Consider the following 23,951-nt stretch of genomic DNA (forward strand, 5'->3'; position numbering starts at 1 on the left):
GCCAAATTCTTTCTCCTTTAACAATTTTTGTGCCAATTTTATTTAATAAAAATGAATTAAAAAAAACATTTACCACCATCAAAAAAAGGGATAGCCATATACATTTTAACAACTATTGCTATCTATTTTTAATGAAGCTGTTAAAATAGTGATGCCACTTTGACAATTTTTAGTACACAAAATGACCGCTAGATGACCGTGTCTTATCTGTACATAATCTGTGATAGTACGTCACATTGCAACTCCCAATTGGTCTTCTTCCTATTTATAATGTTATTAACACTCCTATACGTTACACTAATATTGAAGTCAATATATTGGTGATCTGAAAAGGAGGAGTCGCTAGCGACAGCCCAATTAGTAATCATACTGTGGTGCTCAGCACTCACAAGTGTAAAGTCTAGCACCTCACTTCTATTTGAAACAATGAAGGTAGGTTCTGAACCTCTATTTACTACTTCCAAACTACTATTAAGAATGAAACTGAAAAGACTCTGACCTCTTGTATTGGTATCACTGCTACCCCATATAATGTGGTGCGAGTTAGCGTCAGCACAGATATCTAAAGGTATCCTGGACTCATTCGCCTTATTAGCAGCACTGCGGACAGCATCATTTAGCGGATGCTCGCCATAATCGTGCGCCATATAGCTGGAAATCAGCCACAACAAACTGCCTTCATTGGTTTCCCATGAGACTGCTACTGTATCTTCATTGCTGTAATCAGACAGAATGATGATATTCAAAGAGCTTTTAGCCAATATACAGGATCTAATTTTACCTGCGCCTTTAGCGTAGTAGAGCTTATAGCCCTTCAAACTTAGTCCACAGATACGATCCTGATGGATCCAAGGTTCCTGCGCCATGATTAGCTTCTCCCCATTCTTGGCAATTCGGAGGAGCAGTGCAGCAGATGCTGCCTTAGAGTGGTGAAGGTTTATTTGAGTCACCTTCACCATGCTCAATATGTACAACTGTGACGTCGGCGTCCTCATGGTCGGAATTCAGGAGGGCGTCCTCGTCCATCCGTTCAAAGAGGCTCTTGGTTGTCGCAGCCTCCTCTGAACGTTGCCGTTTAGGCACCGCTGATGACTCAGCAGAAGGAGGGGCGGTCTTGAGACCAGCAATGTGAGCTTTCGCCCATGTGAGGGAAGCCTGTTGCTCCTTTGTGAGGTCCTCGGCTTTTTTAGAGCCGAGATCGCACGGTTGGCATTTGGAAGGCGACTTAGAGGAGCGACTTAGTCGCTTCCCGCCAGAGGCACCCGAGACATGGGGTTTAACCGCCTTGACGGTTAAGGCTTTAGCAGCTTTGGAGGTACTTGGAGAGAAATACAGAGGTACCTCGTCGCTTAGGTCACTACCATCAATTGCTGTATGTTTTTTACATTCAGCCAACCTAGGTGTACCAGATTGACCTCCAGCGACACCAGTAGCATGCAGACTAGTCTGGCCCGGTGTAATCACCTGACAACCTGGGTTATAATCCATAATCGTGCTTATTCAGTCCAAAATGGTGGAAGTTTTTGAATTGTTGCTGTAGATGTAACTGCTACTTCTGGAAATCTTGCTGAATCATATTGTTGAAGATTGCGTGTTGCTTGTCCAGTTGTATTAGGATTGCTAGATCTGCAGGAGGAGTCGGAGAATGTAATAAGGACATGGGGTCACCAAATTTGTGGGTTTATTCACAAATAAAATACGTCCGACTCAAATAGTTTCAAAATTAACAATCAAATTTTAAAAGAAAAATTTTAAGAAAGTTTATTTAAGAAAAATAATAATTAAAATAAAAATCAAAAGTTACTAAACAAATTTAAAAAGTTAAAAACAAAGTATAAAATTAACATATGTTGTACAGTAAATGCCACAATATTTCTCAAAATATGTTAATTTTGTTCCTACATTTCTTGTTCTAGTGATCTGACACACGTTAATGGCCTGGCGATTTTTTAACCAATATTTGTCTTTTATATCTTATTGGAACAACAATTACGTACATACATATTTCGATTCTTCTAAAGTTAATTGCAAAAGTAATTATTTAATGGCAAACATTTTAAAAAAGTGAAAAAATGCAGTTTTTCCCCCTTGTAAATGCACCTCAAACGGGTTGCCCTTCTTAGAACAAGCAAACAATTTTTTTGGTGGTATTTTAGGTCATTACGAAAGTTTTCTGCGGGTACCGTGTCAACATTTCAAAAAATTTAATTCTAAGGGACACTCTAATGGTCACCTTATAATAATCATTTATATTGAGCACTAGAAGCACCATTGGTTGTTTTCATTTGGGTAACTGAACCCTCTTTTGTCGTATGGGCATACGATTTATTTTAATTATTGTTTTTTATGATACTTCTATATTGAGCACTAGAAGCATCAGGAAGGCTTGGAAAGTTAGAAGCCTTATATTGAACATATAAAGGTCTTCTTGCCTTCGTTGATTCCTGAATTCGTAGGAATACTGGGCATCCCCTGTAGTTTGCGTTGTGATTTTGACCACAGATACTACATTTTCTTCCAGTAAAAATTATCCAGTAACTTTAATTTAGAGAGTAATAATAAATTTACTCTCAATTTAAAAAATATCAAGAAAAGTACGCAAACAACAATTTGTAAAAGCATGTAAGTTTCTGTTTGTAAACATTTTATAAGTAATGCCGTTTTCAAAAAAAACTAAAATTGCTGTTAATGCTTAAAAAACAAAAAGTTAATAATAGCATGATGTTTGATCAACAAATGCATACAAACAGTAAAAGTAGCATTTAATAGTAATTAATACTGTTAAGTAGTGAGCCAATCGTGTCCTCACTTCCCCCATATGTAACAAGAAACAGCTGATATATGCTACTGCATTCTGATTGGCTAAGAAATTAAAACGGGAGCAGTAAAACACAAAATATTTGTTTTATTGTCAATTTATGCTAATAGATATTGTTGCATTTGATTGTAAGTTGTGCAGAAGCGGCAGTATTCGAGCTGGTTGAGCAGTAAGTTTATAAGTTTATATATTTTTTTTTTTATTTCATATTTTATTTATTTATTGTATCTTCACAAAATAATGTGAACTATCAATAATTTGTTCAAATCTTAAATCTAAATATTATATTTTATTTACGTCCCACCACAGTTGGGCGAAAAATTATGTTTAATTTATAGACCCTATCATCAGCGCAGGTCTGTTGGATTCCTTCTTCTTAGTCGGATGAAGCCATTACTTCTCATTAATGTTCGTGCAAGTGGGTTTGGGTGAACTTCTAACTTTTTCAAATATGACTCCGCTTGTTTTTATACCCTTCACCATCGTGAGAAGGGTATATATAAGTTTGTCATTCCGTTTGTAATTTCTACATTTTTCATTTCCGACCCTATAAAGTATATATATTCTGGATCCTTATAGATAGCGGAGTCAATTAAGCCATGTGCGTCCGTCTGTCTATTGAAATCAATTTTCTGAAGACACCAGATATCTTCGGGATCCAAATCTTCAATAATTCTGTCAGACATGCTTTCGAGAAGTTTGCTATTTAAAATCAGCATAATCGGTCCATAAATAACGGAGATATGAGCAAAAAACCGGGACAACCTCGATTTTTGACCTATTTTTGATCTATATCTGGATTACTAAGTCATTAATATAGACAATATGGATATCTAATGATAGATATTTCAAAGTCCATTGCAACGATGTAGATAAGGCTATAGTAATTTGGACCTTCAATGGGTCAAAATCGGGAAAAATATTTTTTTCATCAAAAAATTTTTTTGTCATAAATTTTTTTCAAAAAAAAAAATTGTAAAAAACTTTTTTTTAAAAAAAAAAAATTTGTAAAAAACTTTTTTTAAAAAAAAAAATTGGAAAAACAATTTAAAAAAAAAATAAAATTTTGTTTACCTAAAAATATTTAAACAAATTTATTTTAAAGTATAATTTGGTGAAGGGTATATAAGATTCGGCACAGCCGAATATAGCTCTCTTACTTGTTTTATTTCATTTTTCACCAGGGAGACACCTAGGTCCTTATGAATGTTAATATTTCTCACATACCAAGGCGCTGCTGTTATCATTCGTAATATTTTATTTTGGAATCTTTGAATTTTTTCAATATTAGAAGCTGAGGCCGTGCCCCATAATTGAATTCCATAGCACCATATGGGTTTTATTATTGAGCTGTACAGCAAAAGTTTGCAATCTAAACTCAATCTCGAGTTTTTACCAATTAGCCAGTAAATTTGTAGCAATTTTAACTTAATTTGAGTCAATTTCGTAGCTATATGCTTTTTCCAGGTAAGACGTCGGTCTAGATGCAGACCTAGATATTTAACTTCAGTTTGTTGAGGTATTATATGATTATTTATTAGGATTGGAGGGCACGATTCTCTACGCAATGTGAATGTAAGATGTATACATTTTTGCTCGTTTACTTTTATTCTCCATTGTTTTAACCACTTTTCTATGTCGAGTATATGGTCTTGTAACAGTACAGATGCTTCTTGGGGGTTTTCGTGAATGGCTAGTATAGCTGTGTCATCAGCAAAAGTAGATATGAGGGTTCGACTGTTTGTAGGCATATCACAAGTATATAGCAAATATAGGAAGGTACCGGTGAACTTATGAAGTCTCCCTCTTTAAGAACGAACTTTCGATGACTTAAATAACTTTCTAGAAGCTTGTGTGGGTTCACTGGTAAATATTGTTTTATTTTTATCGATAATCCTTCATGCCATACTTTGTCGAAGGCTTGCGAAACGTCGATGAAGAGTGCAGAACAATATTTTTTTTCTTCAAATGTCTTGGATATGATTTCTACCAACCTGTGAGTTTGTTCTATGGTGTTATGTTTTTCTCGAAATCCGAATTGATGAGTTGGAATACAATCAAAATGATTCAATATCGGCTTTAACTTGTGCATTAACAGTTTTTCGAATAGCTTTGATATATTTGACAACAGGCTAATGGGTCTATATGATTCTACTTTACTGTGATCTTTTTCCGGCTTAGGTATCATTGTAACTAAAGAAACCTTCCATTCTGGTGGATAATATTCAAGGCGTAATATAGCATTAAAAATAAATAGGATTATTCTTAATGCAATTTGGGGTAGCTCGAGGAGCATCTTGTTACTGATTTTATCAATACCAGGTGATTTTTTGGAGTTTAAATCAACAATAGCCTTGACAATCTCTGAAATCTCAAAACGAAGTGGTTCAGCTGCAGTAATATGGGGTAAAGTAGGTGCTAACTCTATTATGTCGTTTGACTCGTTTGGGGAAAATATATTCTTTAGATGACTAACAAACAGGTTTCTTTTTTCAGTATCGTTTCTCGCCCAGCCTCCACTAGAATTACTTAGAGGAGGTCTGCTCATAACAGGTCTTTTTAATTTTTTTGTAGTAATTTGAGTCCTGAGTGGCATCTAAGTTCTCCAGATATTTATTAATTGAGTCAGTTTTGCGTTTGTGAAGAAGCATACTGAGGCGTTTGCGACATTTTTTAAGCTCCGTTTTAAGTTGAGGGGATCTGTAGAGTAGCCACTCTCGACGAACTCTTCTTTTTTCAGCTAATAACTGTTCAATGTCTGCAGAATAGAGTCTATTGTATCTTATTTGTTGGGTTATTTGAGTGGCGTGTTCAACAGCAAGTTTTAAGTTTTGTTCAAAATTTTTGAGTGAGATATCGATATCTTCTGGTGTTCTTAGCGATATATTTTCTGTAATGTGTGTGCTAATATATTTTCTATATATCAACCAATTTATTTTCGTGCTTGATATTGCAGAGTGACCAGTCGGGGATACTATTTCTAGGGGGTTCAATAGAGTAACGAAGGTGGGTGAGTGATCCGAGGATAATTCTAATGAAGATTTAACCTGCATTAGTTCCATTGGTAAATTTTTAGTAACTGCAAAATCAATGACATCGGGTATTTTGCTTGGGTCAGTAGTCCAGTATGTTGGTTCTCCGCTCGACAGCACATTCAAATTCAATTTTGAAATTGTATTAAACAAAGCGCGACCTTTCGGGGTTACAAGTCTTGAACCCCAGTAAGTATGCTTAGCATTATAATCGCCAGCTGCCAGGAATCGGGGTCCTAGTGATTGGTAAAAATTTTCATATTTGTTTTCAGTAATCGAAAACCTTGGAGGTGAATATATCGACGAAATTAATAGGTTTATGTAGCAATCATCCAAACAGATTGTCGTAGCTTGAAGATAATCTTCACAAATATCACACATTGAATGGTGTTTGATACGGGTTTTAATTAAAATTCCAGAGCCTCCACATGCTCTATCTCTTGGATCATTTGTGCCATAAAAAACATATCCATTTATCTTAAATAAACTTCTAGACGTCAAATGGGTTTCCGAAACTAACATTATATCAACATCATGACTTTTTAGAAAATACTCGAGTTCGTTTTTATGTTGGCGAATGCCGTTAGCGTTCCAAAAACATATTCTTAGGCAGTTCATGGTCTGTTAAGCGCAGCCTGCAATAACATTGATTGCATCTTAAGCATTTCTTGCATCATGTTACTCATTGAGTTTGTGAAGTTATTTACCGATTCCACAAGAGTTTCTATTGTAGATTCTAGTCTGGTAAAATTGAAAATTTGCGTTTGCTCTCTTATTCATATTTTGGTTTTGTGGTTGACGAACTTGCGTCTGAGTTTGGTTGTTTCTTAGTACATTTGCATATGTTTCTTTGTTATCATATGTCTGTTGCAACGGGGGGTAGTTAAAATTGATGTTATTTAATGGCTGAGCGGGGAAATCTTCGGTTTATGGCTTTGTGATTTTTTAGCAATTGAGTAGACAGGACACCCTTTATTACAACTTGTAGACCATTGCTTCCTTTCAGCTGATAAGTGTAAAAACTTTTCTTTTGAGTTTCAAAATCTGTTACAACCTTTCTATAATCGTTTTCACTATTGACCTGTATTTTAGTTTCATGAATCGTGCCTTTCTTGATCTGTTTCACATTCCAAAATAGAAAAACGATTTTCATTATTTAGTCTATCAGGTTCACTATCCTTATATAATTTAGCCAAGGGTGCCGCTTTCGAAGACTTGGGACTTCGTGCCCTTTTTAATAGTGTAACATACCGGTCCATTCCAACCTGTATTTGGGATTTACTATCTTTATTTAATGGTTGACTAATCTTGGGTATAGCGCCGCTTAATGGGTTAATTTTAATTGCAGTCGGTGTGGTGGATTTCGTTTCTGATGCTGATATTGCTAGCATACTTTCAGGCGTAAATAAAGTATTTGTATTTTTTGTTAACTCCAGATTAACAGCTGTTGGGTTTTCTTTTGTTTGACAATCATTAGTTGTTGACAATGCGGGGGAACAAGAACGAGCACGGCTAACAGGCTTGGCGGTTAAAAACAAGCTGTCATCTATTCTTCTGTTTGTTTTGTTTATATTTTTTTCATCTGCATTAACTGTTACGTATGCATTTCTGCCGTTTACACTCAACCTTCGCTCACTGTATTCGTTTAAGAGACTCATTTAAGAGTAGTTGTAAATAATTTAGTTAACACTCTTGATCTTTATTTAATGTTAATGTACAAAAAAGGTTCAAAAAAGAAATAAAGAATTTTCTTTACTTATTTGTCTTTTTGTTTATGTTTTGATTTTTTTTATTTAATATTATTAAAATATAAGCGTCCTTTCGCGTTAATAAAAAACAGGTGTAATTTATATTTATTTCCTGATAAAAACATTAGGATAACGAATTAACTCGGAGTAAAAAATAAAACACGTCCAATCTCTATCACAGTCGACATGACAGTCCTGAATCTAACCCAATACTTTTTCGTATATTACCGGTAACACTTTACGGAAATGGCATAAAAATATCAGCGCATGCGTTCTTTGATGACGGGTCATCTCTTACACTTATTGATGAGGAGCTTTTTAATGCATTTAATCTTCCTGGAGAACATCAGCCACTATGCCGAGTAGAGTCTAATAAACGATATATTCTGAAAGATGTTCATACAGTGAAACGGTTAGAACTACCCTCACAGACAGTAAACTCGAATAAACTCAAACTGCAGTACAAGCACTTAAGGGACATCCCATTATCTTCATATACGGAAGTCACGCCAAGAATTTTAATTGGTTTAAATAATAATTATCTTGGTCAGAGTTTAAAATCAAAAGAAGGCAGTGAGTATGAACCGACGGCAGAAAAGACACGTCTGGGTTGGACGGTAACTAGACTGGCCGTAAACCAGTCTAGTTACGAAGCGGTAAACTACCATTCATTTTCATCATCAGCAGCAGAAAACCTGCTTACCGTTGTAAAAAATTACATTTTAAATGACAACTGTATTGATATGGTTGCGACAAAAATGTAAAATTATCTTACGAAGATCAACGTGCTATACAACAAATTGAAAGTCTTACGCGTCGAGTAAATAATTATTTTGAAACAGGAATACTGCGACATTGCAGAGATATGTTGCCTGATGGAAGTTTTTTAATGGCAAAAAAACGATTACAGTGCTTATATGAAAAAATTAAAACAAATCCGGATTTGGCAAAGGCTCTTTTATCAAAAATAGATGACTACGTAGCAAAAGGTTATGCGAGAAAATTGGAACCTTCCGAGTTGCGAGTTAGCGGTCATTGATATTTACCAATATTTCCAGTCATCAATCCAAATAAGCCGGACAAGATTAGATTAGTGTGAGATGCCGCCGCAAAAGTTCAAGGTATTTCATTAAACACAATGCTATTGAAATGCCCAGATCAGCTGACTTCTCTTGTAGCAGTTATACGTAGATTTCGTCAGAAACGTGTAGCAATTGGAGGCGATATAGCCGAAATGATCCATCAGGTGAGGATGAGAAAGGAATATCAACACTTTCAAAGATTTTTATGGGTCGATCCCAGTTTTTTAAAATTAGAAACTTACGTCATGACTGTAATGACCTTTGGCGCATCTTGTTCACCGAGCTGTGCACAATATGTGAAGAATTTGAACGCCAAAGAATTTAGCATGCAGTATCCACGTGCAGCTGATTGCATTATAAATAATCACTACGTTGCACAGTGGGTTGAATGGTACCCAAAGTGGCGATTAATTCATAGAAGCCGTAGTTTTAAAATATATTTTTTTATTGATGAGTTATTATAGCACATAAAAACACAGCATTTTAGAAAAAAAAAGTTAAAAAATTTTAACCCGTTAAGCGCATTATTGTTTTTTGGAAAAAAAGACCTTAGTTCACAATTTATGCTGTAACTTTGGAATGGAAAGCGATAAATTAATGAATTAAATTGGAAATAAAAGCATACTTAATATGCTATTAAAAAATAAAATAAATGTACAAATTTTTTTTAAAAAAAAGCCTCAAAAGATAATATTATAAATTTTTGTAATGAACAATCATAAATACATAAAAACAAAACTTTAAAAAAAATGTAAGAAAAAAATGTTTTGTATCAGAATATGTTTTTTAGCAAGAGGAGTTCTTTCACTATAACTTAAATAAGTAAAAAACCTCAATAAACCCGCACGATTTTTTTTTCTGTATATAGAAGCTGAAAGTTCATATTTTAAGAGCATTTAATGGAATTTACCCGATCTCGCCCTGATTTTTTTTAAAATCAATCTATATATCGAAAAAACCCCAATAATGGAGAACTTTAAAAAAAATCTTAAAAAAAATTTTCAATACATGTATCTAAACAAAAATGATTTATGTTCTCAAATACCTGAAGTTGATGGTTCCATTTTAATATTTCTACTTTTAACAGATTTAACAAAAAATATAAGCTCTCGAAATATCACAATTTTCAATTTTAACCACAGCACGCAAAATTTGTAAAAATTATTTGACTTTGACTGCTCACTGCCAATAAAGTAAGTTACTCACAACTGTAATTTTAGCAGTTTGTGATGTATTATTTAATGCACTTTAACCCAATACCAAACATGACTGAAACAGATAAAGTCCAGCTTTTGAATTAATCGCCACTTTTGGTACATTTCAACCCTCTGTGCGTTGACGATATGCTTGACAGTGCTGACAGTGAAGAAGAGGCCATTCAGCTAGAACGCGATGTCTTTTTTGTACACTCTCAGGCGGGTTTCCACATCCGAAATTGGGTATCGAATTCTAGCACAGTTTTGGAAGCACTTGGAGCACCATCTCAAAGTCACGTTTGTTTTAACAAAGAAGCCGTTAGTGCAGCAGAAAAGGTATTAGGTATGTGGTGGGATATGACCACTGACAATTTTATATACAGAATATCAGCACGATTCAAAAACAGCGACATATTGAGTGGCAAGCAACGACCAACAAAGAGAGAGGTACTAAGTTTGATTATGACCATATTTGATCCCCTTGGTCTTTTAGGATTCTATGTGGTCTTCGCTAAAATTGTCTTTCAAGAAACATGGCGTGCTGGGTGTGCGTGGGATGAAACCATTGGTGAAGAACAATTTGTAAAATGTTTGCGATGGGTTCGACTATTACAGAAGTAGAAACATTGGAAATTCCAAGATGTTACATAAAAATGCATTTTAAAAGCGTTTCTAAAATCGAGATCCACACCTTTGTCGACGCAAGTGAAGACGCATATGCCGCTGTTAGTTACTTGAGGAGTACTGACGGCAATACGGTTGATGTAACCCTACTTGGATGTAAAACGAAGGTAGCCCCTTTGAAGATGCAGTCAATACCGCGCTTAGAACTGCAAGGTGCTTTAATTGGGGCACGTCTGGCAAAAAGTTTGGGGGAATCTTTGACATTGCAGATAAGTGAATATACATTTTGGTCCGATTCACGGTATTGTCGTGGCTACGATCAGACCATCGGCGATACAAACAATTTGTCGCCTTTAGAGTCAGTCAAATCTTAGAGCTGTCAGATGTGAATAATTGGCGTTGGATACCAACCGATGAAAACGTCTCCGATGAAGCTACGAAATTGCAGTAGAGACCCCCTCATTCTACCCCGCAGGAATCGCATCACAAATTTACTAATTTTTGATTTTCACTTCAAATACCATCATGCAAACAACGAGACAATAGTCAATGAATTACGACAAAGGTTTTGGATATCACATTTGAGAGCTGAGGTATATACAGAAAATCGCAGCTGTCAGTTATGTTGCAATCGTGCCGCACAGCCACAACCACCAATGATGGGTGATTCACACTCGACGAGGCTTGCAGCATTTTGTCGCCCATTCTCCTATGTAGGAGTTGACTACTTCGGCCCGTTGATGGTGTCTGTTAGACGAAGCCGAGAGAAACGTTACGGAGTGTTGTTTACATGTTTGACAACACGTGCCACCCATTTAGAAATTGCATACAGTTTATCCACAGACTCTTGCATTATGGCCGTACGAAATTGCGCGGCCCTTATGGAAGTTGAACTTACAGTAAATTCTCGTCCACTAACATATATACCTGTCGACCATGATGTATGTGAAGCACTTACGCCTAACCATTTCATATTGGGTAGTTCTGATGGTGTGAAACCATTAGTTGAAGGCGTATCGGATGGAGTACTTTTACGAAGATCGTGGCAAACATCACAACAGCTAGCTAACTCATTTTGGAAGAGATGGGTAAAAGAATACCTTCCAATCATTACACGACGAAGTAAATGGTTCAATAATGTAAAACCAATTGAAGTGAACGATATTGTGCAGGGTTTAAAATTAGTTAAACGTTTTTTACATTTGACTACCGACTGCGCAATAAATATGAATCGTTTTCATATTAATGTGCACAAATACTGAAAATATACAAACTATAAACCAATGCCATATATGCACAAGCTTCATGGTAGAAATATTTGTCGCAGTTTTTCCAAAAATATTTTGCCTTACAAAATATTTTACGTTGCAGCTAGAAGACAAAATGAAAATTTTGCATTTTTAAATCTTTTGCTGCCTAAATATATGTATATTTTTGGTTAGCAAAAACAAATGAAATTGCTTGTGTATAATATACAAAAAAATTACTACAAAAACATCATACATGCAAACAAATTGCAGCGTGAAAACCATAAACTGCAAACGATATGCGCAGTGAAAAATTCAAACAATGAAAATATGGAAGATGCTAAAAGTAGACTGCCAAACCATACGAAGTTGAAAAATGTAAAATACGAAATTGTGCAAAGTTAAAAATGTTTAAAGCGAAAATGTTTATTTTTAAAATATTTCCGCCGCATATATGGTTTTGTTTTGCCGCATATAGTCATTGAGTAGAAAAATGTGAAAAAAACTATGAAGTTGATTTGGGTGTACAAAATAAAAATTGTATTGAAATGTGTGTTAATAAAGAATTTTAGTGCAATAAAATAGAAGTTTTATTTTTTGAGGTATGTAATTGTATGTATTGTGAAAGATAAATTAAATTAAATAAGATTCTGGACACAGGATAGCTAGCGGAGGATATTATTATTGAATTTTTTGATTGATTGGCTTTTTTAATACGAATTCAAATGTATTCATGCTGGTGGTAATAGGAGTCCAGAAAAATTAGTAAGAAAAAAAATAATTTTGTATGTAAAGCGGTTAAAAAAGGATATATAATGCAACAACAAAATGTGACAACAACAGCCAAATACCATAAATAACAGGATCATTCATTTTATGAATAAAATCTATCATAATAAAGTGTTGTACATTCAAATGTTTCCTTTCGTAAAATTTGTAACAGGAGAACAAACAAAAAAATAAGCAGCATAGAAAATAATTGTGGAAGAACAATTTTATGTGTAAGATATAATGCAAAAAAGGCACAGGTATAATTACAACAGTAGCAAAAGGAAATTAACTGCAACAACATCAACTTATACACACAAGTAGGTAATTATGATATAAAATTGCTGGATGTGTGTACATACAACAACAATTTATGCAAAAATCATAAAGAAATACATAAATAGGTTCAGTCGTGATCGTGAGTGATTTTGTAGCAGGAGAAAAAAGGATAAAGAGGAATGATAGAAAATGTAAGTATCAACAAAAGAAAGGAAAATAGTTAAAAAGGGATAGAAAATGCAACAACCAGATTATGGAAGGACACATGCATGAAAGCAAGAATAATTTATCACTACAAATGAATACAAAGAGGTTATAAATAACAGGAGATACGAAATTTAAGAAAGTTCCTGAAAATATAATTCTGCAATCAATATTACAACTATTCGCGAAAAAAAAATAACGGACACAACGACAAGTGTACAAATAATAAAAAACAAATACGCACAAAAATCCTTTACAAAAAACAACAACTCAGTGCACATGACAAAAATTCCTCGATCTAAAAATAAACCAAAATGCGTAATAAAAAATGATCTGTAACGGTATTCAACAAAAATCAGTTCTACACAAACAATGCAATAATAATATCATCCGCTATCCTTTGCTCATAACCTTCTTGAATGTACTTTCACTGCATTCCTATCCTTCACAATACATATATTTTTTTTTAGCATTCTATATTTTTTTTATTTTACTCCTGTTACAAACGCTCAGCCAATCATACTCATTTACATTTCAGATTGCACAAGTTGTTGTTGACTTTTTAATTTTCTACATTAACAGTAAAGAAACAACAAAATGCAATTAATTGCAACGGTACTCCACCACATGTCTAGAAATTCCTTTGCTTTGTATTTGTTCCTATTTTTTGAATGTGTTGTTGTTGCATTATGCAGCTAGAGGACACACAACCAACAGTTGCATTTCAAAATTACTTGAGGTAGTAGTTAAGTAGTTGTTGTTGTATTTCCTTTTTCTCCTGCTGCACTCGTGCCTATGTAAAAAATTTGTTGTGCCTTCGTTGCATAATTTGTTCTCTGTTGCTTATTTGTTTTTTTGTTCTCCTGTTAGAAATACTACGAATGGATACATATGAATGAGCATTTAAACTTTAAATGCTCATTCATATGTATTAAATTTTAAAAACACAAACAAAGTCGATCATTTTCGCTCTCACTTGATATTTGTATACAGTAAAATTTTCTTCATTGTAGAATTATATTTTCAGGAACTTTCTTAAATTTCGTATCTCCTGTTATTTATAACCTCTTTGTATTCATTTGTAGTGATAAATTATTCTTGCTTTCATGCATGTGTCCTTCCATAATCTGGTTGTTGCATTTTCTATCCCTTTTTAACTCTTTTCCTTTCTTTTGTTGATACTTACATTTTCTATCATTCCTCTTTATCCTTTTTTTCTCCTGCTACAAAATCACTCACGATCACAACTGAACCTATTTATGTATTTGTTTATGATTTTTGCATAAATTGTTGTTGTATGTACACACATACAGCAATTTTATATCATAATTACCTACTTGTGTGTATAAGTTGATGTTGTTGCAGTTAATTTCCTTTTGCTACTGTTGTAATTATACCTGTGCCTTTTTTGCATTATATCTTACACATAAAATTGTTCTTCCACAATTATTTTCTATGCTGCTTATTTTTTTGTTTGTTCTCCTGTTGCAAATTTTACGAAAGGAAACATTTGAATGTACAACACTTTATTATGATAGATTTTATTCATAAAATGAATGATCCTGTTATTTATGGTATTTGGCTGTTGTTGTCACATTTTGTTGTTGCATTATATATCCTTTTTTAACCGCTTTACATACAAAATTATTTTTTTTCTTACTAATTTTTCTGGACTCCTATTACCACCAGCATGAATACATTTGAATTCGTATTAAAAAAGCCAATCAATCAAAAAATTCAATAATCCGCTAGCTATCCTTTGTCCAGAATCTTATTTAATTTAATTTATCTTTCACAATACATACAATTACATACCTCAAAAAATAAAACTTCTATTTTATTGCACTAAAATTCTTTATTAACACACATTTCAATACAATTTTTATTTTGTACACCCAAATCAACTTCATAGTTTTTTTCACATTTTTCTACTCAATGACTATATGCGGCAAAACAAAACCATATATGCGGCGGAAATATTTTAAAAATAAACATTTTCGCTTTAAACATTTTTAACTTTACACAATTTCGTATTTTACATTTTTCAACTTCGTATGGTTTGGCAGTCTACTTTTAGCATCTTCCATATTTTCATTGTTTGAATTTTTCACTGCGCATATCGTTTGCAGTTTATGGTTTTCACGCTGTAATTTGTTTACATGTATGATGTTTTTGTAGTAATTTTTTGTATATTATACACAAGCAATTTAATTTGTTTTTGCTAACCAAAAATATACATATATTTAGGCAGCAAAAGATTTAAAAATGCAAAATTTTCATTTTGTCTTCTAGCTGCAACGTAAAATATTTTGTAAGGCAAAATATTTTTGGAAAAACTGCGACAAATATTTCTACCATGAAGCTTGTGCATATATGGAATTGGAAAATAGTATTTATATTTTTAGTATGTATACAATGAAATATTATCTTGTTAAATATTTGTTGCAGTTTTCATGTAAAATTATGATTTTTTTTGCAATTTTTTGACTAATATAGTAGTAATTTTAAACTCTGATATTGTGTATATCGCTGATCCTGGCAACCCTAGAAATTATTGGCCGAAGGGTATTATAATCGGCGTACGAACCGGTGCTGATGGACAAGTGAGAAGCGCTTCTATAAAAACTGCGACTGGTGTGTATGTGAGACCAGCAACTATGATTGCAGTACTTGATGTAAGGCGTTCATTGAATGAGGAAGATCCTAGCGAGGATATTCCTGGGGGGAGTGTTAAGTAGTGAACCAATCGTGTCCTCACTTTCCCCATATGTGACAAGAAACAGCTGATATATGCTACCGCATTCTGATTGGCTAAGAAATTAAAACGGGAGCAGTAAAACACAAAATATTTGTTTTACTGTCAATTTATTCTAATAGATATTGTTGCATTTGAGTGTAAGTTGTGCAGAAGCTGCAGTTGATACGAGCTGGTTGAGCAGTAAGTTTATAAGTTTATATATAATTTGTAATTAATATTATTAAAAAACCTTTTGTATTTGTAGAAATTTAAGCATCAAATAAATATTTGCTGAATTCACAAAACCCCTTGTATCATTGTATCGAGTGTATTATTGAATTCAAATACAATAGTGTAAGCTTGTTGTTGGAAATTTTCATACAAAAATTAAATACACTTATACACTTTTATTTTGTATGTTTTTAAAAAGTTGTATTGGTTTACAGCTATAAATTTCTCTGAGCACACATATACGGGTATATGTGAGAGAGTAATTTGAAAAAAATGAGAGTCGGTCTACTTGTTATACATACTACGCTTTCAAAAACATTCATACAATATACAATGGGTGTTCACAAACTAATAAACAAAAATTGTATTTAATACAAGATACACGATACAAATTGTTGTGAATTCAGCAATTGAATTTAAATTATTTGTATTTATTGCCGCTGTTAAATTCTCAACAAATACTATATTTTTGCTATAAATTATATAAAAAATATTACTAAAATTAAATTTTTTACAAAACTGCTAAATCGAAGTACGTCGACATGTATAAAAACGCTAAGTTGACATTGCTTTATACAATTTTCATTAACAAATAAAATCATTTAAAAACAAATAATTAATGCATTATTGTAACAGATCACGGTTCCAAATCAAAATCTAGGTGGACAAAATTATGAAAATCGGTATCTTTAGAATTTGCAAAAACGAAGTTTTTTCGGAAGCTGGCAATCTGCTCTCCTCCAATACAAATGGGTTTTTCAATTGGACATTTCGTTTTCTCGACAGAAGCGCCAGAAGTTCAAAAAATGTTTTTTTTAGTATTTTACTGGTTCTTACATTTGTTTTACCATATAGAAATTCATACTTCAAAACATAGATAAACATTGATATAGGCTTTTATTAAGTGTAAATCTTATATTTATGGGCCTCTCCATTTTCCTGCTATAGTCCTTTAATTTGGGTCTCAAATATACTGATATTTTTCCGTTCAATGACTATATACATCATTTAAAGAAACTTCTGGGGAATGTCTTTGTAAAAAAAATTGTAGCCGCCAGCACCCGCTGAAATACTTTTTTTATTTTTATGGAATGTAATTTTTAGAAATATTTTTTTTTATTATTGATTTTTATATATCTAGAACCTACTGTAACTTGAAATATAGTAAATACAGATCTTTTAAAAAATTTAGTTTCAGAAACACATGAAAACGTATTTTTGTTTTAATGATTTTCATATATCTAGACCCTACTGTAACTTGAAAAAATTTGTATACCCTACACCACCATAGTGGGATCTGCGTTTGTGCAGATGTTTGTAACGCCCAAAAATATTAATCTAACACCCACCTTAAAGTATACCGATCAACTTGTAATCATTTTCTGAGTCTATTAAACGATGCCCGTCCGTCTGGCTGGCTGGTTGTCTGTCAATGTAAACCTTGAGCTTAAAGTACAGGTCGCAATTTTGAAGATATTTCGATAAAATTTGGTACATACAATTATTTCGGCCTAAGGACGAAGCCTATTGAAACTGACTGAAATCGGGACATTATTTCGCCTAGCCTAACAAATGTCCTCCCGAAATTGGACTTTATCGGTCATAAATGTTTAATTTATATAGGTATCTACACAAATTTCGCTCCAAATAAGTTTTATATATACAAAATCACACGACACCACAAAATTCTTTAAATAATTCTACTAACAAAACAACCGGCCAAAATATAAAGGATTACTTTTGGGACATCGCGAAAAAAAATAAGTACTTTTTTCAGTAGAATAATAAGTAGTCTTATCGTCAAATTCCCCTTATTTTTCAGCTTATTTGTAAGCAAAGTTTTTTCTGGGATCTTACACATACAGAAGGTAATTTGAAGAATGTTCGGGTGTGACCGAACTCTTGGCAATTAAGGCACTGAGGTGGACCTTTGCGCTTAATTGGTGCTTCTACAATTATTTTACGATTAAGAAGATATCTTAAACCGTATATCGGTTTAAGAGTTAAATGTAATTTCAACTCTAAAAATTGGTTGAGGAATTTTGTGCATATTTATTATATTGTGAATGGACTTCACTTCAAAGCCTTCAGACTAGAGTTGCCAGTTTTATTTTTGCAAAAAGCGGCACAATTTTAAAAATAGTTGAAAAATGGCGGGATTTTCAAAACATACGCGGGACAAATGATAAAAATTACACAGGGCAACAAAATTGAAAAAATTTTTGATGTATTGTGGTTCTAGTAGTATAAATATTTTCCAAATTTTAAATTCTATGGAGAAGTTTTTTAAAACACAAAAATTTGCTATTTTCACGTAAAAAATATTTAACTCCGAAACTACTGAGACGATTAAAACGAAACATATAAACGGATTAAAGGTTATGTAAATGTAAACTTTTCTAAGTTTACTTCAATAATATCGGACTAAACCTTTTTGAGTTATCATAAATTATGTGGAGAAACATCTAAAAAATTCACAATTTTAGTGAAGCCTTTTTTGCTGTTGACCTGTGTTATACATCAACAATCTTAACACTGTATTTTTCCCAAATTGTAATGCTTCCAATTCATGGGTTTCAAACTTTTTTCGCTAGCATGGGCGATCTTTGTCTTCCGTGTCAAAATCGCCTCTTCAAAACCGAACAAACCACATCTCGCACGTTGAAACCGATGGAGCACATTCACCATAAGCTTTGCTGAGCAATCGGTCTGTTTCAGCGGCACTTTCTTCAAATTATAGAAGTAAAGCAAAACTTCCTTCATATGTCGCTTTGTTGGCGCAAAATTCGACATCTATAATTTGAAAAAAGTGCCGTTGAAGCACACGAATTGCTCAGCAAAGCTTAATGTTCAATAACTAAGTGAGAATAAATGACAGATAGTATTTACCTTTCAAAATGACATATGTTATTAAAAACAAAAACCGCTTTTAAAAAATACGCCATCTTTAAATTATTTTTTAATATTTGAGTGTTAAATTGATTTTTGAAAGCGGGATGGACATAGTAAAGGACATTTTTTGCTGTTTTAGAATTTAACATAGACTGAAAAATAATTGGTTATGTATAGGAACTCTTTTCTGAGTACATAAATATTTACACACGGGAAATACATACATATCAGTTCCACTTAAATTGTTTTTATAAATTTTCAACATAAATATTTTTTTTTTTCAATTTAATAAATATTTAATTCAAAATCAACAGTTCTTTAAAACTAGATATGAAGTATGTAGTTATTAGATATGGAAAATAAAAAAGCGGGAATTACGAATCCCGAGCGGGACACGCAATTGCATGACTAAAAGCGGGACAATCCCGCGAAAATCGGGACATTTGGCAACCCTAATTCAGACTCTAGCGCCTTTTTTATATCGTCAGTAGGCTCAGAACTATCTATGCCTTTGATCACTTCTGTCAAACCTTTTGCACTTTTCAGTTGATATGTATAGTAGTTTCTTTTCTCAGAATCGAAATTATCTACTACTATTCTGAAATTTTTTTCCGAGTAGGTTTGTATCTTTGTCTTTTGTATATTTCCTTTACGCAGAGAGACCACGCGGAAATTCACCTTACCTACAAGTTGGGACAATGGGAGGTGGCTTATAGTCTGTTACTGGCTTTGCGGGTGTTTTTTCACTTCCTTGATTGTCAAGAATTTCAAAAAGATTTTGACTTACCGGATTTTTTCGCCTGTTTTCACTTGATAGAGACCCAGCAGTTAAGCAAGTAGTCAATGTATCCCTTAAAGACTGTAATTGTCACAAATGTCTTATCACTTGGCTGACTCCAATTTATATATTTTGGTCATTTGACACGTGTGTGCATTTTGTAGTGCAGAGAGAAGACAATTGGTTACTTTATACATCCCAAGTAATCTATCGTGAAGACAATTGACACTTAAGTGTCTCTAAGTAATCTGGAGTGTAGTCACTTTAAACGTTTTGTGAGTAATTCGTACAAACTGATTTTATATAAATTGTGTTGATATTAGGGTTGCCAGTTTTATTTTTGCAATAAGCGGTACAATTTTAAAAATAGGTGAAATATGGCGGGATTTTCAAAATTTACGCGGGACAAAATATAATAATTTATACCTCAACTATCTTAATACGGATTTTTCCCCAAATTGTAAATTTATGCAATAAATGTCCAAATCTTATAATAGAGTTAAATAAAAAAAGTTCGTTCTGTATAAAAAAACGTAACATGTTTTGTTTTTTTTGTTTGCTACTTTAACTAAATTTGGAATTTTTTCATACAAAAATAAAAAAAAAATTTGGGAAAATATTGGGTGTATGGCTAAAAAATGCGAGATTTTTTAAAATTTTTAGCTTTTATTTTGAAACATTTGTACAATATAAATTTATTCAAAGAATTGACCATTGTTAGCTATGACATTTACCCATCTGCCTGGATTCCGAGGCAAAAGAACTACTCATCTTCTATAGTGAAGCGTATTTGCTTCGATCGAAACAAATAGTAGTCTGACGGGGCAAGGTCTGGACTATAAAGCGGTTGAGGCAGAGCTTCCCAACCACTTTATTTTAAGTAGTTTTTAACAGGTACTGCAACATGTGCCGGAGTGTTGTCATAATGGAATATAACAGCTTCATGTTCGGCCGCATATTCTGGGAGTTTTTCGACCAATGTTCGCTTCAAACGAATCAGTTGTGTTCGGTACAGGTTCCATGTAGTGGTCTGGTTAGATGACAGCAGTTCATAATAGATATGATCCTTTTGGTCCCACCAAATATAGATCATTACCTTAGAGCCATGGATATTTGGCTTTGGTCCCTTACACTTCGGGTTATCTCAATGCATCCATTTTTCATCGCAAGTAATGATTCGGTGCAAAAATATTTTTTTTTATAGCGTTGAAGCAGCAATTCCGACATAAAATATCGTCTTATAAGGTCTCTTAGCTTCAATTCGTATGGTACCCAATTTCCCTGTTTTTGGATGAATCCTGCTGCCTGCAAACGTTTTGAAATTGCTAATTAAGTAGGTCCCAATAATTTTGCAAGCTCTTGTTGAGTTTGGCAATAATTTTCATGGAGTAATAATGCATCCATTTCTTGGGTTTCAAACTTTTATCGCTAGGCTGGGCGATCTTTGTCTTCCGTGTCAAAATCTCCACTTCGCAACGTTGAAACCGATGGAACATATTCACCTTTGCTGAGCAATCGGTGTGCTTCAGCGAAACTTTTTTCAAATTAAAGAAGTAAAGCAAAACTTCTCTCATATGTCGCTTTGTTGGCACAAAATTCGACATTTCAAAGCGAAAATCCTTTGTGTATGGGAAGTTTTAATTTACTTCTATAATTTGAAAAAATTACAAACATATCGAGCCCTAACCGCAAAAATAACGTAAGCGAAATTTTTTTCGAAATTGACTTTTTAATGAAAATTGATAGAAAAGTGTCGTGCGCATCAACATCCGAAATAATGGAAGTTAAGAGTTTATATATACAGAGATAACGTAAATTCAATAATATCGTAAGCGACACTCAACTTTTGCTTCACCACAAAAATAACGTAAGCTACATAAAAGCAAAAAGGGACAATAAATGAAAGTAAGAGTAGCCGAAGAACTAAAAAAAATTTAAATACAATTAACCGGAACCTTAAATGTATCGTAAATCTGAAGTCGTCGAAAATTAAAAGGAATGTTAAACCGCATAATAAATCTGACGAAGAGAAGGTTTCAATTTTGAAAAAATATATTGAGGGATTACCAGCTGTTCCATCACACTATTGTCGCAACAAGAGCAATAAGGTATATCTGCCCAAGGAATTTTGCAATGTTTCAACGTTATATAAGTATATCCAATATTTACAAGAACAAGATCATACAACCTCTTCTTTGTCTTTGAGAGTTTTTCGCAAAATGTGATCAAGGAAGAAATTTAGACTGCAGTCACATCCAAACAGAAGAATTTATTGGATAAAGATCAAATCAAGCTTATTTTTTGAAGGAACAAAAACAAAGGACGGAAAATAATTTGTTTTTATGTGCTAGTTTCGACCTTCAAAAGGTTTTGAATACGCCTCATAGTAAAAGTATTACACTGTTTTATTCAAGAAAATACGCATATTACAATTAAGTGTTAAGTGTTTATGAAAACGGGACAAGGAATGGATTATATTTTTTTATGGGCTGAAAAAGATGGCAAACGAGGTTGTAATGAAATTTGCGATAGCTGTGCCGGGCAAAATCATAATAAAGACATGTTGACCATGATAGCTTATTTCATTAAATCATCCAAATTCATTAAATCTATTAAAATTACTTACTACCCGGTCATACCATGATGCCTGTTGATTCTATTCACAGTACAATAGAATCATTTACTCGAAACCGGACTGTATGGACTCCTAGTGAGTGGCCTACTGTTATTCGAAGTGCAAGAACAAACCCTTACGGTTATGAGTGTATATCGTTAAAACACTCTGATTTTTTAAACTGGAAAATGTTTTCTGATCTACTTCTTCCAAAGAATATAAAATTAAAATTAAGTACGATGCGGTCTGCAATTTTTAATACAACTGTGATTACAATTAAATACGGCTATTTTGATAATAGCGAGGAAAAGACTATTAACATTGATTTAAATACCTATACGGTCCGTGGACCTCCTCCGCTATACAACACAGAATTAACAATTTCCTCACATAAATTCAATGATCTAAAAGCTCTTTGCAATAAAAATAGTATTCCTCAATCTTTTCATAACGAATATATTATATAAAACATTCCCAAAATATTAAAGACGCCTTAAACGAAACAAATGAAGAAGATGTGGCTTAATTTTTTAAGAACCTACTATATTAGATTAAATCTTTTTTATGATTTATAAAAAATTCATAATATACTCCATATTTTAAGAAAATATAGTTTTTGTAAACTTAAGACAATACTTTTTCTTTGTAAAAGATTTATCGTATGCGCCACATTTTAGTCTCAGCTGCCAGTAATAGAAACGGTAAAAATAACGTAAGCGCCAAAACAAATTTGTTGCTCACAAAATTAACTTAAAAATGCATTTATCGCATATATGATAGCATTAATACTCTACATTTTAATTTTCAAAGAAATCCTTCGCACAACTTAAAAAAAATCGAAAAAAAATCTCTCTCCTTTAAAATTTGATTTTTGGCGCTTACGTTATTTTCGCGGTTAGAGATCGATATATATGTATGTAGAAATGCTGTTCTAGAATTTAACATAGAAATAAAAATAACACGGGATATACATACATATCAGTTCCACTTACTTGTTTTGTTGAATTTTTTATAAATAAATGATTTTTTTTTCAATTTAATAAATATTTAATTCAAAATTTACTGTTCTTAAAAACTAGATATGAAGTAGTTATTAGATGTGGAAAATAAAAAAAAAACGCGAATTAGGAATCTCGCGCGGGATTTCATCACTAAAATCGGGACAATTGGCAACCCTAGTTGATATAATTCTCATACAGATTCTTTTTATTTTTGCTTAAGTATACTGTTATCCTGTTACATGGGATGAAGTCAATAGTCACTTTAGTGTCTCTTAGTAACCTATGGTTAATTCACTTCAAACTTTTTTTTGTACTGCACTTTATTTTACCCACCAGAAGCGTTGACTACTTTCGATTAGCTATCAGATAGTCACATTCAGTGTGACCATTTTGGCATTTTTGCAGCTAGATTTAGCATTTTTTATTTCGATTTAGCTGCAAATTTTCGATTTAGCATTTGGCAATTTTTAACATTATTTAATAATTTGTTTAGCATTTTCTAGCTTCAACTTATTTTTCATTTTTACCCTTGTTGCAATTAAAATTTAAAACAGAAATTTTGCATCATATTAACAAACCGCCACAAGGAAATAAGTATAACAAGATTATAACATAAACACACTGAGTTTTCGATTTTTAATGTTTTAAAGGAATTTAATTTAATTATTTCGGCTTAGGCACAGACAATTTAAAAGAAAAA

At 33.0% G+C, this 23,951-nt stretch overlaps 1 protein-coding gene across 1 annotated transcript; it reads right to left on the bottom strand.

Moving 5' to 3' along the window:
- Positions 1-203: 203 nt before the first annotated feature.
- LOC135950048 (uncharacterized) lies at positions 204-866 on the bottom strand. Its single transcript, XM_065499541.1, has one exon. It carries the CDS (start codon positions 864-866, stop codon positions 204-206), a length of 663 nt encoding a protein of 220 aa, XP_065355613.1.
- Between the last annotated feature and the right edge of the window lie 23,085 nt (positions 867-23,951).

Source organism: Calliphora vicina, chromosome 1 (assembly GCF_958450345.1).
Source record: "Calliphora vicina chromosome 1, idCalVici1.1, whole genome shotgun sequence".
NCBI classification, from domain to species: Eukaryota; Metazoa; Arthropoda; class Insecta; order Diptera; family Calliphoridae; genus Calliphora; species Calliphora vicina.